We start from the raw sequence: 16432 nt of genomic DNA on the forward strand, positions 1-16432 counted from the left end.
TCTGCAAATTTAGGTAGCCAACTAAGTGTGTTAACAATTTATCGGGCAAGTAACTTTTTTTATTTTTGGTAATTTCAGTACACATTACATATGGCCACCCTTCTGCACCTCACTAAGGTCGAGAAGAATGTGATTCTCACTCAGCCAATTAGAGGAGATCACCCTACACCACTGATCTTGCTATTGTGGCCTTTGAACCAAATATGATAACTTCGTCAATGTTTATTTTTTAAAATAAAATGTAAAATTTTTTAAAAATGTTTTAACAGAAATAAAATTCTGTTATGTTCCCCAATAACACTTGAATTTCAAAGTATTTTAATGAGTGCCCTAAAAAGGGTTAAGGTAGTCGGAGAAATTATTATTTGGTTCCTTTAATAATTCATAGTCTGTGTTTGATTATCATTGAAGCTCTTTATTGAATAGACTTTTGTCCAATATAGTTCTTGTGTTTCTGTGTCTTAAATAACCATCGGGCATTCATAGAAGACACAAATACGTAACAATAAAGTACAATAATCCACTGACTGAGATGAAGAAGAGGACGGATTTAAAATACTTCCAATCATCACATATCATACTACTTATGGAAAATCATACCGCATGTCAGTGTGAAAATATAGGTCATATGTATTAATCTCTCCATCTGTTTCTTCCTTACATTAGAGTAGCTCAGACACCATAGGTGGATGCGAGGTGGATTACTAGATCATCATTTTTACTGGTTGAAAATGATGATGATTCACACACACACACACACACACACACACACACACATCGTGTGTAGAATTTGTCTACAACTTTCATACCACTCACTCAATAATCCTCGGGTAAAAGTTAATTCAAATAAATCACTGCATTCAAATCCTGTTTTTGTTCTATTTTATTCTTCAGATAAACCATTTCATCATTAGGGTAAAATGTAGTTGTTTACTGAGGATGTCTGCCGCCCACACAGAAAAAGCTGTGGCTGCAGATTGGAAGACTATCTTTTGGCTGAGTGAGTAAATGATGACTGCGTGGGGCATGGTTGATGTAAATGAAGCTCTCATTTACTTGGAAGTTCTTCTGGTACCTTTGCATCTTATCAAACATATTTGTGTCCTGAAGTCACTTTTTTTTTCTCTAAATAAAAAAAACAACAACAACACATTTTCTAAATAACTCATTTGGATCCAGAAATGTGAATAAATATAATGCTTGTGCAAAACTATTCTTTAATGTGCTATTCTATATTTATTCGTCTTCAATTTTAAATTATTCAATTCATAAAACAGCTATTGGAATGGTGTGAGCACTAGGCCATAATGACACTCAAACGTATCCTTAATGGACAAAGCTTAAAAAAAGGATTCAAAACAAATACTTATCTAGTTGCTCCACCAACGATAGACTTGTTGTTGGTTCTACTAGCTGGCTGAGTAATGGTGGTCCATCTATTGGATTAGGAAAGGGATTTCACTGTGGTATTAATCTGAGAAGACAGCAGGCGACCCAGGCTGGGCTCACACTGAGCTGTTGTGTCTCTCAGTCTTTGGCTGTTACTCTGTTGCTCCATCAGGGAACGAAAACAACAAGAACACGTCTCAGCCATAATGAACCTTTTCTGCTTTTCACTGGTAAGACTCATTTTGATTGCTGCATCTTTATAAAAAAGCTGTTTGTGAGCTGCAATAGGAAAGAGAAGTTAGCCCTGTGACGCAAGTGTGAGCTTAGCAACACATTGGATCTATGTAACTAAAACAATCCTCTGTAAGTATAGTGTATTGTATATGTGGTTAAATATGCATAAGCTTCATATCAGTTATTCAGCCAGATGAATAGAATAAAATCCAAAACACAGGACACTGTAGCCTTAGAGAGCTTTGTGTGTTTTATTTTTTATAACTTGGTATACGTGTTGCTGATTGTGCATGCATTTGCGTCTCAACTGTCTGAACATGTAAAAGAACATACTGAAAAATCACATGCTTTTTGATGAAAATTACTTTGCACATAACACAAGTAAGTGTTAGACACAATAGAACCATGTTAGTGTACTTCAATGCTGTAAGGCATGCTGTTATTATTGTTTTCACAGAAAGAGATACCAACGAATGAAATAAGCATTGTATTGTAAATGGAAGCAACAAAAGCAAAGACAAGCTTTTGATGGTATATTTGCACATGTACCTCTCACGCATAAGGTCCCTCATCATGCTGCTGTAGCTGTCATACTAGAGGGCATAAGGGCATACAGGACATTTTCTTACAACAGATGTTGATCAGTAATCAGGATTATTACCTTATGTCTTGTTTAAAAACACAGGCTTGAACAGTGATTGCACTAATTCCATTCTCTGTTGCTTTTGTTTCATATCCCATGAACAATAGCATCTTGTACATAATTAATTTGTTCACTACTTATACATTTTGGAAATCTTTGTTTTGTTTAGGTGGTGATTTGGTCATTTGTGAAATCCAATTTTAACAAATCTGTCAAAAATGAAGATGATGAGGCCATCATGGATGCAAAAAGAGACCTGAAATCTAATAGCAGATGTATCAAACCATTAGTCATTTTTTGCTGTCAGTCCAACACAGAGCTATAGCAAGACAAGATGGATAAGGAGATAAATTGCAATGCTTTCCAAGAAGAAATGCAAACAAGCCAAACACGTTTTAATCCACACAGAAATGTGTTCTGACGAAATTCCATCCTGCCCTTCATCCATGGTTGACAAGCACATTTTAAAGAGCTTTGTAGCATCATAATTCTATAAAAATACCAAATCCTCAAAACTCTCATGTCGATGGTTTGTGCCTGTGTCAGGGAATAAGATTGTCTGTCACGTTCATTTATCGAGGTTTCTTCACTTTATGCTCATGGGGAAAATAAGAATAATATGAAAGGATGTCTGTGCCCCATAGCTGTAGAATTGAGTAAGGATAAGTGATCATTACACAACATGAAATGTCCTCCAACTGACACAAACCTGCTTGATATGTCAACACTGATGTGTGCCTCATCATACACATAGGATTTAATCCAGCAGGACAGATTAAACCCATTCATGAATTGCTCCTGCTGCAAACGTGTCTGTAATACTGTTTAACAGATTTTAGCTCTCTCTGTGTTCACAGGAGGGATCTATGGACAGCCTGTATGAGGTGGTACAGAACTCTAGTGATGGTCCGCAGCCACCCATCCCCAGCCGTTCCTCTAGTCGCTCATGCAGCCGCTCATGCAGCCCGGCTGTCCTTTTGGATGACAACACAAAATGGCGAGGGTCTGGAAGGTCTATATCTATGGTGAGACAAACAAAAACCTGCATAATGAGATGCTTTTTCTCAGCATTGTTAATGATGGCCCATATCAGCGATCATCACATAACTGTATTGGATGGGACTTTTGGACCCCAACTTACAAGAATGTGCCCATAAAGCAAAGATGAATTAAAAAGATGAGCCACTAGGGCCAGGAAATAGATAATTTTAAATTGATTCCCATTAAATAATTGATTCTCATTAAACTACATACTGTAGATATATCTTAATACATGTGCACAACATATGACCATGTATAAACATTTCATTTTATATATTTCATTTTATATCCAATTAATGTGCTTTTCACCCTATTTTCTTCCATATCGACCATAAGCTATCTGATTAAAATGCTCTGGTTTATCTCAGGAGATGCCTCAGAGGAAGAACTCTAATAAAAAGAAAAGAAGGTGAGTTCACCGTAGATGCTCACTTGTTCAATGAAACAGTCAAATAGACAATGAATTGTATGAACTGTAATAATGCCTGTAATTCTGGCGTCTGGGTGCCCTTGTTGAACCGTATAGCCTTCTTTTTTATTCTTTTATTGGATGTGCGTGCAGTGAAAATCTTCCATGCAAGTGAAAGGGCTTTTCACATATGGCTTGAAAGGCTCGCTGTTTATTTTCACAGAGGGTTAATACTGTAAATCCTTCCCGCAGCAAAGCAGACTGGCAGCATTCTTAATCCTTCACGTTTTTAATTAACAAGACAATGCTTTTAGAAGAGGGAGCTGCAGCCTATTTAAAGCAAGAATTAAAATGTCTTTACATTGTGAGGTTGGATGTGTACATTTGTTTATTTTTTTGAGAGGCAGGGACCTGCATACTGGCCACCAGAAGGCAGCTTATGGCTTTGGGCTTGTTAGACTAAGAGGATTGAAGTCCCACCTACTTAAAACCCACAGTCACCTTAACACCTTTTCTTCCCTGACTTTACTTAAAAAGAAATTCAGCTTTGCTGTCACATAACTGTGTCTCAGTGAACATGAAAAATAGATCATGCTTTCCTACTGAAAACTATAGAGCAGACAAACTACTTTTTAAGTGTCGTGAAACTTTTGCAGTTATTCTTCTGTGATGTGTTATTTTTTTGTTTTCACATTAGGTGACTGATATATGACATATCACATCAGTGAGGGCTTTTGAGGGTTTTTTTTTTTTTTTTTTACGAAAATTAGAACACATGTAATCAAAACTTTTTCATTTGATTTTCAGAACACATATATCCAAGTCTGTATCAGATATTGAAGCACTGGGTGAGTACAAACATTTTTTTTAAATGCCGTATTAAGGCATGTCCATCTTCAAAGAGATTTGATAGCAGCTAGATAGAAATATTGTTTGTGTGTATTTATTGTAAAAAATAAATAAATAAATAACAAAAACATTATAATTGCCAAATACTTTGAACTTTGGCTCTACAAGGCATTCACCTAAACCATGAATTCTCTGGAGGACTAAAGTAAAATCATTCAGCTTTGTAAAATCCTTGTCTATCATTTTGATTTAAACCTCCTGTAATCTACTAGCTGCCTGTCTGTGACTTAGAAAACAATTTGTATGACCTCCATTCACTGTGCCTCTTCACTTAAAATCCTCAATGTTTGTGATTGATATCCCTTCACAGCAGACAACCCACACCGTAATACCACCGTTTGGCAGCCTGCCAAGAGCAGAGAAGATTTAGTCCACGTCACCAACAATCACAATGAAGGTACATAGCAGATAAATAGGTCAAACTCATCCATAAGTCAATGTCTGCTTGGACTCTCAGCATGATGTCTGAACACAAAATTGTATCTCAAGCTATTATGTTTGAAAATGTGAAAATATCCTTCAACGATTGTGCATGATATTAAAGATAAAGGCCTTGTCTTGGGGTTTGAGCAAAGAAGAATTTACTTGTGAGACGGTTCATCATATCACATAAACGATAAAGCACAGTACAGTGATAAAGATAGGCTTGGAATATACACAAAAGGAGACATTGTGAGGGCATATTGCTTTATTTTCTTTGGGACTTCTGTAGAGAGTCCGAAAGAGAATCAGATTTAGAATCATTTTTGTGTATTGGTGCAAAAACAGTTAACACAGGAAATGAAACAAAAATAGCAAGAAACTACAGTAAAAGTCTTTTTAACTTTTCATGCGCAGCTACTATTGTTTTAACAAAGGAGATCTGTCCTCTGAGCTAAAATATTATAGAAAATGAATGAATCAGCTCATTAAGTTATAGATTGTTCAAAGTTTTGCTTTTACTTTCGGTTTACTAGTGTTTTGCTAATCAAATGAGATTCATATCCTAAATTCTTGTGTCTCTCCAGAGACGAGAAGGGCTAAACGCAGAACAGAAACCAAAGAAGGGAAAGGAGCACATCATTCTGCCACAAAGAAAAAGGAGAAAGCCCCCTCAACTCAGGTCAGAATAAAAACAATGCCCTGGAGTCTTTAGGCCAGCTGCACTCATTGGATATTTAAATCAATCAATATTTTTGTCTGTCAAGTATTGTATTTGTGTTACATCACAAAGGTATTAGATGCGTTTGCCACATGTAAATGTAGTGGAAATAAGTGATGGTAACAAAAGTGAAATAAGGATGGACTTGAATACTTTTTAGATTAGAACAGTAAACACAAAGGGTTGTGCAGCGACATGCTCTTGTCCTTTTGTGAGGTGACTTTTGTTTAGGAAGCTAGCACAGATGTATCAAACCCAGTTTCGAGCATCTGTGTTAAACTGATGTCAGTGCAAGTGCAGATTCATGGTGGCCATTTCGTGTCAACCTATGACTTTTCAAGCTACCCCCTGCTTGTGACATCCCGGGATCCTCTGGTCTGCCATAATGGTGCAATTGTTTTACACAAATGCTGATTGGGTTTTAATACGGCACAGATGTTCCAAGGAGGGCTAGACCTACTGTATAATCTCACAACCACATGGCAGAGAGTAGTGAATGAGGACTTTTGTCTTTCATGCAGGGAGGTCAAGAGGCCTTATCCCTGCTCAACCAGCAGAAAAACAAAACAGAGCTCTCTATTTGTTGATCAGCAGCTCTCTTCACCTTGCTAGCCATGTTTTGGTGAAGGGACCAACAACCTGTTAGGATCTGTTAAAAGATAAAATAATGGAAAATAATCACAAAAAAGGAAAACAGTAGTGCTAGTAGCTTATTGAATGATATATGTGGTCTGAAGTGACATCATACTAACATCTGGAAGAGGAAGGATGTGGCTTGGACGTGGGAGAGACAGTCATCTTTCAACTTGAAGGTTTAGTCACATGTCGAAGTGTCATTGGGCGAGACACTGAACCCTAAATTGCTCCCAACATGACATTGTGTAGGATTGGGATTATTGAATACAAAGCAGCATCTTCCATTTGTGTGTCAGTGTGGTGTAAATGTGTGGACGTGACCTGAGGTCGATGAGTAATCAGAAGAATGCTACAAGTTGAAGTCCGTTTACCATTTAACATCAGTATGTCGTCAATCCCAAACGGAATTGTTATTGTTTTAATCATTGTTAGTATATTTATTTGTTGAGAAGAAATAACTTCTACCATGTTCACCATGTTCTCTATTTCAAGAATTAGCATGATATTATGTACAAACTCTCCAATGTGGGATTTGACTTGATGATTGCATGAAATAGAAAGTGATTGGGATTTCCAAAGTTATGCCAAACAGGTATCTGGAATTTGGAAATGATGTACCAAATCACTTAGCACTATCTAAAAGATGTTAAGATATTTCTCCGAAAACAGAAATGCCACTATTAGGGTGGACCTTGATTTTCAGTTTTGTTTTATAATTTTCCAGAGTATCCACACCACTGGTGTGACTACAGAATCTAAACTTCCTGTCAAAAGAAGCCAAAAGCCAGGAAAGAAACCAGCTGGAAAGAGTGTTAGAGAAGCACCAAAGAAAACTCACAACTCCACAGGTGAGACAGAATCAAAGGGAGGGAAATATTCCCCCACTTTCTCATGTCCTTTATGAACTCTATAGCAATTTCTATGACTCAGTGACCAAGCTGAGCTTGAGCTTGGTCACTGAGCTTACACAGTAGCAGAATTGGCCTGTGCAGCATTTGTCAAAATGAAGCATCGCACGTCTTTTCTACTCTGATGAATACTAAATTATACTTCTGCTTTCAAGTGTTGCAACCATTCATGTGGATTTATGCAGTGTCCATACAGTGTTGGCTCACAAATGTTGCTTCAAATGGAACAACAAAAAGCGAAAACTATTTTCAAACCTTCTTCAAAAAAAACATTCTTGAGCCTCAAAATATCTTAACTACTTTTGTAATTGCAAGGCAAATATTATGAGACAAAGAAAGACAACTTAATTTTTAATAAATTTTAATTATTTAATAATTAATAATTATTTTTGCGGTATTAATGCATAAAGGGGACAAGAATATATAGAAATGTTTGTCCTTCTCTGCAGTTAAGACACAATTGTTAAATGATATTATTTAATGTTCATTTTCTTTGGTCCTCTTTCAGTGCACTCTCCATCATGTGCAATGAGCCAACAAATGGGACCCCAATATTTGGATGTGCCATTCAGGTCAGACCGGAGGCCATACCTAGGCAAGTCCTCCACCCTCCCCTCTCAGGAGAACACAACCCCAGGCAGGTGCACGGACATGGCCACCCTACCTGGTGGAGCAACACCCACCCACACCCACCACCAGCGTTGGAGCAACCCAGGTGACAGTAGCCCTGCCTGGGGGTCCATCCAGCACACCTGCCGCAGGCCGCTTACAGAGTACCGTGTGCACTCCCATGACTTCGCCACGCCTCATGGGAAGGAGTGGGAGGAAGGACAGCAGCAAGAGACAGGCCAGGATAACAGCCTACAACAGGACTGTAAACCACAGATCCCACCAAAGGTGTCGCGATCCATCACAGATGTGGATCTGTCAAAACCAAACGTAAGTTTCTGCTGATTAATTAGATCTTTGAAACCATTATTAAGTCCTTTCCATATATCTGATGCAGTTTTTTTGCTCCATGCATATTTGCAAATCCGAAGTTTTTTGTCTAACTTTATCAATGTGCTGCTCATGAGACTTTTACTTTTCTTTTCTTTGTAAAGCATTTTTTCTCTTCATCGTTTTACATTTTGTTTGCACACACATCTAGTACGGTTAGAGAAACACAATGAATTATTCATTGTCATATTAGGCTGTCTTCAGTTATTTCCTGACCTGTACAGCATGTTAAAAGGTGCCTCATCACTAATATCAGCAACAGTGTCGATGACTTTACAAGCCACTTTCTTTGCGTGACTCGACATCTCTAGAGGCGTAAGATCCCTGATGAAACCGAGTGAGCACGTGTAGCGTTTGACTTGTGACACCAAGCTGTTTGTAAAGCTCAACATGACTTAGGAGAAATTTAACTAGGATGAAAAGGATGATCCGTAGTAGAGATTACAAGATCCCTATGGATCTATAGTGTCATTGGTTCTTAAGGACAGAAGTGGTTTCACTGACCCCAAAGCCTCTTCAGTGTATATAGTGAGCGTTGAGAGGTTAGAACCCTCTCTTTATACTTCATCATGGCTTAAAAAGACTTGAGACGCTGTACATAATCAAAGTCTGTTTTTCTATTTAAAACATGCAATATTTTTCTTGTTCTCTCTATGAGATTCTAAACATGGAACACATTGAAAACACATCTATTAATTTACTTCAAGTGTGATAATACTAATACTGCTGCTATTGCTATTACTACTTCTACTACAACTAAGACTAGTACTCCTAGTATATCTAATGCTGCTGCTACTACGACTACGTTTTATTTTACACATTTTATTAGTAGCACACTTTCAATCAATCAGCATATCTTTATTTGTATGCTTTACATTTAAAATAATTCTCAGAGTGCTACATCATTAAGAAAAAGGATAGAGCTCAGTTGGAGAAGTGTTAGACAGGTAGCGCCAAAATCCTCTTCCTTGCAGCACACGTCACATGAGCGTTTTCTGCTGTCTGTCAGAAAACCTCAACATTATCTTCTTGTGCATTTCCCTGTAGAAACTCTTCGAAAACAATCTAAATAATTCCACCCATAATTCAAGAAATCCATCTCTTGTACAGCGTTTAAATATATTTCAATAATCATCAGGTGACCTTTTCACATTTTTGATATCTCATTTGAACTCTTCAGATGAACAACTGCTTCTCCTGGGAGAAGGGGAAGCCCTAATCTGGATTGACAGGAGTTTAGAGCTGATTGCAAGCAGCAGGATTAGGCAATGGCTTTGTCTTTAGAATTCTCTTTTCCACAACTGACCGATTGAGACCCTGTAATGAAAACACAGCAGCAAATACTCACGTGGCAACATCAGGGCAATGATGACTGACAACAAATGCCCCCCCCTTTTTTTATTTGTTTTATTTATTTTTTTGATTTAAGTTAGACTGTGTCAAATCCTCGGAAAAAAAACAGATAAAACAGGTTTTTTTTAGGAAGTTTACAGGTAGTTTGATTGTGCTAAATTCACAGACATCATGCCTGAGCATTTCTGTACTCATGTCTCTGTTGAGAGGTATAAACTGGAAAATGTTTCCACATAGCAAAGCTTCCACTTTAAGACGTCATCAACGACACTTCCTCAAAAGTATTCACCCAACATTAAGAAATGGTAGCATAAGAATCATTTCTCCAGCATGATTTACCAAAAACAAGTTCCCTATTTTCTTCATAAAGGACACTTTCTGATGATATACGAAGAATTGACAGGATAAACATTATAATACTATAAGTAGTGGCGTTAGGGTGTAACATTAGTTCACATGTTAGGTTATTTTGACAGAAACATATAACCACAGTGATAAAGCCTCCATGCAGCTGTTCCTGGAAGTGGTTGTCGATGTTTTAACAGAGCAGGCCACAAATTGCATACTCAAGCACTTGTTTTTTTTTCCTTTCAAAGCAAAACTGCATCAAGAGACAACATGTTAATTGCCTCACATCCTGTGTTGTAAGGAAGTGAGCCAGCCAGCACATCAGACAGGCAGCCCAGAGTTAGTTAACACTTTACTGTCAGGAGAGTTGGGTTAAGAAACAAGAAGATCTTAAGGGACTGATATTTGACAAATACTCATAAACAAGGAAAAATGTTACAAAGGGCAGCATCCAATGTGTCAGACAAAGCAAAGAGCAGCAAGCCAAAGGTAGGTGAAAAAAAAAGCGTTTTGTTGGTCTTGACATTTTAAAGGATTGCTCATATCCAAAAAAAGATCTGGTGGTCTACAGATTTTCTAGAGTAAATTAACAAGAGAATACTTTGTCTGTATAAACTGTAGCTGAGTTAAGTTTCCCACTTTTCAAAAAAGATTAAAGGGTTAACATTTTAATTTTTAAGGATGTAAAGGTATTCATCCTATATACAGCATATATAATTAACCTTTACATCCTGTATATCCTTTGCAAACTGTTTGAACAACAGAACAAATGGACTTTTCTAGTACAACATGGTCTTCTTTGTGTCATTGGAGGCTTTACAATCTTTCTATAATAAACCTTTACATTCTTGAAAAAGTAAAATGACTTTGTTCAAATGTACCCGATAACTTTTCATTTCAGGTGCAAAAAAGACAAACTACAAGGGCTTAGGTCACAATGATATATTAACTGAAATTAGAGTGGTGGGTAAAGTAATGAGCATTGAAATAAACCCTTTAATTTTGCTGGCTGATTTTCAGGAATAAATGTAGACATGGGCATGCTCTACACAGGGCTGTTTAGGACTGTGCAGCTCGTATTTAACCAGGATTTCCAGGGATTATTCATTTATGTAATTACTTTGGAGCTCTGCTGTGGAGTAGATGGGGGACTTTGGGGAGATTATGACTTTCAGATTTATGATAAATTGGAAAAAAAGATGAGAATTAAAAATTGAGGCAGATTTTTGTCAGGACGCATCATTTTTATATATCCATTTATCTACTGTTCTTTTTCAAAGACAAATGTCATCCCATCTGTACACAAGAGATAGACTCTCTCAAAACGGCTATTTGATTTGACCCATGATCAAAATGCACCACATTCATACGTCACTAAGTCTCACTTTGAAACAGTCAAAGAATAGGCTTTGTATTTGCTTTCTTTACCAGATTTATGTATTCATATGTGCTGCAAGCTTTTCTCAATGGACAGTATATGACGCTGCAAATATTTTATTAGATTCTTCATGGAATTTCAAGAACTGAGACACCTTAGATGAGAGAAAAAAAACACACACACATTGTGTATCATGTGGTACTGTTATACCTATGAGTTACAGTTGCCTTTTTTTTTAAGACATCCTTTGTCTATACCTCTAGCGCTCCACCAGCTTCGGCAAGTTTGAGGGTCTCAGACATCCGCCATCACAAGCCAAACCAGAGGACAATGGAACAACTGTATGTGGATTTACTTGTGTTTCTTTAATCAGTGTATGAATAAAAAATTGGTTGCAAGAGTGATTTACTTTGAGAATGTTCCTATCGTAAAAGTGATTAATTAACATAGATATGAACAAGATGCAGCTAGATGCTTTGCTTGTTAGTTAATTCAAATGACTTGATGAATTTAAGACGATTGGGGTAAAAAGAACAATTTGGTGCTAAATTTAAAATGGTCATCATTACTGTCCTAAACCAGTTTTTTTCCTCACAGCTTATGGAAGAATGTGAAGACCAACATAAATCAGCTGGAATTGGGAAGAAGATGAAAGCTATTTCACTGACCATGCGCAGAAAAATGGGCAAAAAACATGCCAAGCCCTTTTCAGAGGAGACAGTAAGTCATTGGAGAACAGCCATACACCACAAACACACCTGCTTTAAAACACATATACTGTATATAATGACCTTGATGTGATAAAGCTTTTGATCATTCACATGCGCAAGCAGGTTTATACGAGAGTACAGATCTCTGTTTTTGATCAGCAGTCAACAACAATTAATCAAATAACCCACACAACACCTATTTTAGGTGCTAAAGAGACTCATGGCCAACTAGCCTCACGTAGAAGCTTATCACTTTCATCAATTTTGAAAACCCACATCCTCAAAAAATGACGCTGTTGCTGGCAGTATTTAAATGAGTCTCACTCTGACCTACAACGAAGAGTGTCATGTTCAAGTTTTGTGTGTATCACAGATGGAGAAATACAAATCTTTAAATAACTTCTCTTTTAATTTCCTTGTTGATTTTGAACTTCATATGGATTTACTGGATAGCCTAATATGAGGATTTGGACAGTTACATTATATTATACATTTAATAGACATTTGCTTAAATGTTTTTAACGATTGTACTTTTAGGGTTTTTTTTAGTTTCATGACTGTATGTCTATTTTTGTCGTCTAAGGGTGATGACACAGACAAAGAACCAGAGGCAGAGACACAGAGCAGCAATCCAGCTGATAAACACCCAACAAAGACTAGCAACTCGTTAGAAAGCATCTACAGTGGCCAGAGCTCTTCCAGTAAGTCTCAAATTCTGCATTGCAGGGCTGCAGAAAAGAGTTCTTGGTGGTTTTTCACACCATATAGTGATTTATTTGTGTTGTCATATCATTAATCCACAAAAGTAAAGTGTATTTTTGTCACATTGTAAACACAGTGTTGTTGTGTTCATGGGTTCAGGTGGTGTGACCAGTGAGTCCAATGGTTCTGGTCAGAGGGACAGTCTGAGGCTGGAAGAGGACGGCTCTTATCAGGGTCAGTTCTGTGGCAGAGCTCGCGTCCACACAGACTTTGTTCCAAGTCCTTACGACACAGATTCCCTGAAACTCAAGGTAAGACATGATACAACAAGAAGGACATTTATAAGAAGAAAAGGATCACTCTGACAGAACAATATGTCTATAACTCTGATTTGAAAGAAACAATGTTTTAAATGAATACCACATGATAGCACAATTGCTCATCACCATTACAAACATTCACTGTGATGTTCTCCAGGTCGGTGACATCATCAACATCATCAGTAAGCCTCCAATGGGAATCTGGACAGGCATGCTACACAACAAAGTGGGCAACTTCAAATTCATATACGTGGACATTATGGTGGAGAAAGGAGAAGAGGAGGAGGCTCCAAAAGTACGACAACAAAATCTGTGTAAAAGACCTCGGCCTAAAACATTGCTGGAGTTACTGGAGCGACTGAATCTTGAGGTGAGGAAAGGATCCACCCACCTGTCGTCTCCCACTTTCTTTAGTAAGGGTGGGAGACTCCAGAGATGTTAAAACAAGCCTGACATGTTTTTACATTTTCCCAAAATAACTACAAAGATGCATATATCAATATCATAGGTCTCTGATGCCTTCTTGGCAACTAGAGCAAAACCTTTATGAAACGAACAAGCTTAATTATGGAACTTGATGATAGATGGTGACTGTTGCTTGTTGTTACAGGAGTATGCCTCTGCATTGCTGCTAAATGGATATCAGACAGTGGAGGACTTGCTGCACCTGCAGGAGAAACACCTCATAGAACTGAACGTAAAAGATCCAGAGCACAGACACAGACTTTTGGCTGCTGCTGAATGCTGCTACACAGAAGGTGAGCAACTGCTATCACTTACATATCAACGTGAATGCTAAAGACACACAACTTTACAGATCACTACTATTTGTTTTTTACTGCAGAGGTTTACACATTTCCTAGTTTTTCTTTCCAGTGTACTATAATAGCCAAGGATAATCTACCAATAAGAGCAAGTTTAGTGTAGAGTTGGTGGAGTCTTTGCAAGGATGATAAATATATTAATGCTCATGTTTCCTGTCTATAATACATCTCTTGTGTCAATGCCCAAGCATGATATTGCCTTCCTGTTTTTTTGTGTTACAAACCCCTGCATTGGCTTTTCCGCATTTATTATAGTACAAAGAGGTTTCTTACCTGTACGACTTCTAGTTCACATGACCAGTCTCAGAGAATCAGCCAAACAGATATGAGTATTTAAGGAAGCAATGAGACACATTTTTATTTCTCTTAAATCCTGTCAGAATACCTCTTAACTGTTAAGAAGCTGTGCACAAGATAATAACCACTTTCTATAAAGTGATATATTTAACTAAAGGTACGTATATCCACTGTACCAAACAATGTAAGTGCATCTTGTTTCTCATTCATTGCAATCACTAACTTTAGAAGTGAAAGAATACAGTTGTTCAGTGCACGAGCCTAAAGGGAGATTGTATATTCGTAATAACAGGTGAATTCAGAAACACAGAGAGATTGAAGGTTGCCACATCCTGTCTCCAAAACAACAGCTTATCAGTGATTTCCAGTTACTCAGACAGAAAGTGCTTAATTAGGCTGAAGGTGTTCCTGTAATCGGATGTCTTAAAGCAGAAGGCTGATTATCACAGATCCTGCAAGGATGAAAACAGAACAATCTTTCACTTCGAAAGAAGACTACTCACTAGTTTATGATTGGTGTTTTCTTTTTCCACAACGGTTTTTGTACAAATTCAAAGGTCATTGTGCTGTGTTTGTTTTGTTGACAGCATGACATAACAGATGGCAGCATCGTCCTGCCAAGCTTTTGAGTCTCATTAGATGCCAGGAATTTAATCAACTCCATTAGAGTTAGAGATTTGGCGGCCTGGACACAAGGATTAGTAATGGGGACAAAGAAGAGTCAACATATTAAAGGATGGTAGAATATGTTTTTCCTCTGAAAAGGAAATGAATGTGAGAGATAAAATACAAGGTATGGTGTCAAAAGGGAACTATGTTATCTGATGCAGTTAGCTGCGTCACCCGTTCTTTGGTTCATTTGACAGTCAGTGGTAAACACATTCAGTTGTAAATGTGTCAAGGCACGATACGAAACTATTGAAATGCCAAATAGTGTCAGCTTTACACACTTGTAATATTTTGACATTTGGTTTGATTCATTTTTCGTTCGCTTTGTCGATGCAGGTGATGATGTCAGAGAAGGTGAAGAACAAAAACCTTCCAACAGTCAACAGGAAGAAGACAGTGACTGTCCCAGAGACTCGGGCTGCTTCATCCCTTCTGAATGTTCCGACAGCAAAGAGGAAACAGAGCAGCTCACAGAAGCAGTGTGTTCTTAATCAGATTGCATGACAACTTCTGTATGTTTTTATGAGGATATGGTATTAAAAAGTGATTAAATATCGCTTGGATTATCACATTCTATATTTTATTGTTTCTCCATATAAAGCCTTTATTTATCCCATCTGTATTGCTTTCACTTTTTTCTTTTAATCCAATTTAACATCCTATTTAATGTCTTTCTTTCCTATAATTGAGGGGACCTCGATGAACTCTTGTGGTGTCATGGTTTGAACAACGCATAGTCAAATCTCGCCTATGACCTATAAAGATTCAATACAGAAACATGCATCTGTTCTTTGAATGTGTCTGGATGAACGTGTGTGAAAGAGTCCGTTTTGAATTCAAGTGAGAAATAGCATTAATCTGTTGCCACAATTAATCCTTAAGTTCTTTTATTTTCTTTGTGATTCAGAATCATTGTATTTTATGTACAAATAGCCAGTATATGTGTTCTTGGTGCCTAAATACCCGCGACTGAAATATGATATATACTTTATTCTTCCAATTTAACATTTAAAAATATATGTTTTACTGTTTATATTATTGTTATTATTATTGTTGCTACATGAATTATATTGTTTTGTATGACTACAGTAAATAAATATAATATTTTTATAACCAAGATGTTATGATTTACTTATAGTAGCCTATATTATTATTTACTTGACCTGCCCCTGCACTATATTAAGATACATTCTAGGTCATATTTTAGTGAATTGAAAGCTGATGGAGGAAAAAGTTAAAAGAGGAAGCAAAGAGTCCTTGCTGGGATTTCATGTGACCTTTTGTAGCTGCGAAAGACTGAGCCAAGTAAATGATTTCTGTTGGTAAGCTAAGTTAAAAATGTATTTCTTTGTTTAACAACTTTTTATTTTATTTTTTTATTTTTTTACAATATCACATCCTAACATAGAACAAAATAAATAAATAAACTTGCACCATCTACCAGACCATTTCCAGATTTGCGCCTCACCGGAACTTGAACCGGCAACCCTCCACTCCCTACCCAAGTCCCTGCAGACTGAGC

General features: G+C 37.2%; 2 protein-coding genes across 2 annotated transcripts in view; one reads left to right on the forward strand and one right to left on the reverse strand.

Annotated features, from left to right (window-relative positions):
• ccnp (cyclin P) overlaps window positions 1-16432 on the reverse strand; it is a 68013-nt gene that overhangs the window by 47094 nt on the left and 4487 nt on the right. The gene's annotated exons all lie outside the window — the stretch shown is intronic.
• Window positions 1539-15992, forward strand: samsn1a (SAM domain, SH3 domain and nuclear localisation signals 1a). Its single transcript, XM_079353623.1, has 15 exons — window positions 1539-1619; window positions 3124-3291; window positions 3676-3716; window positions 4524-4564; window positions 4936-5022; window positions 5633-5727; window positions 7127-7250; window positions 7819-8249; window positions 11652-11729; window positions 11986-12108; window positions 12682-12799; window positions 12960-13111; window positions 13278-13490; window positions 13731-13878; window positions 15247-15992. Exons 1-15 carry the CDS (start codon window positions 1596-1598, stop codon window positions 15399-15401), a joined length of 1998 nt encoding a protein of 665 aa, XP_079209749.1. The 5' UTR covers window positions 1539-1595; the 3' UTR covers window positions 15402-15992.

This window comes from Symphodus melops (assembly GCF_947650265.1).
Source record: "Symphodus melops genome assembly, chromosome: 10".
NCBI classification, from domain to species: Eukaryota; Metazoa; Chordata; class Actinopteri; order Labriformes; family Labridae; genus Symphodus; species Symphodus melops.

What these genes read in the sequence shown, in the direction of transcription:
- samsn1a (XM_079353623.1), top strand. Translation starts at nt 1,596, where the DNA reads ATGAACCTTTTCTGCTTTTCACTG. An exon ending in GAAAACTCACAACTCCACAG is followed by an intron (nt 7,251 to 7,818) that starts GTGAGACAGAAT and finishes GTCCTCTTTCAG; the next exon opens with TGCACTCTCCATCATGTGCA. An exon ending in CAGAGGACAATGGAACAACT is followed by an intron (nt 11,730 to 11,985) that starts GTATGTGGATTT and finishes TTTTCCTCACAG; the next exon opens with CTTATGGAAGAATGTGAAGA.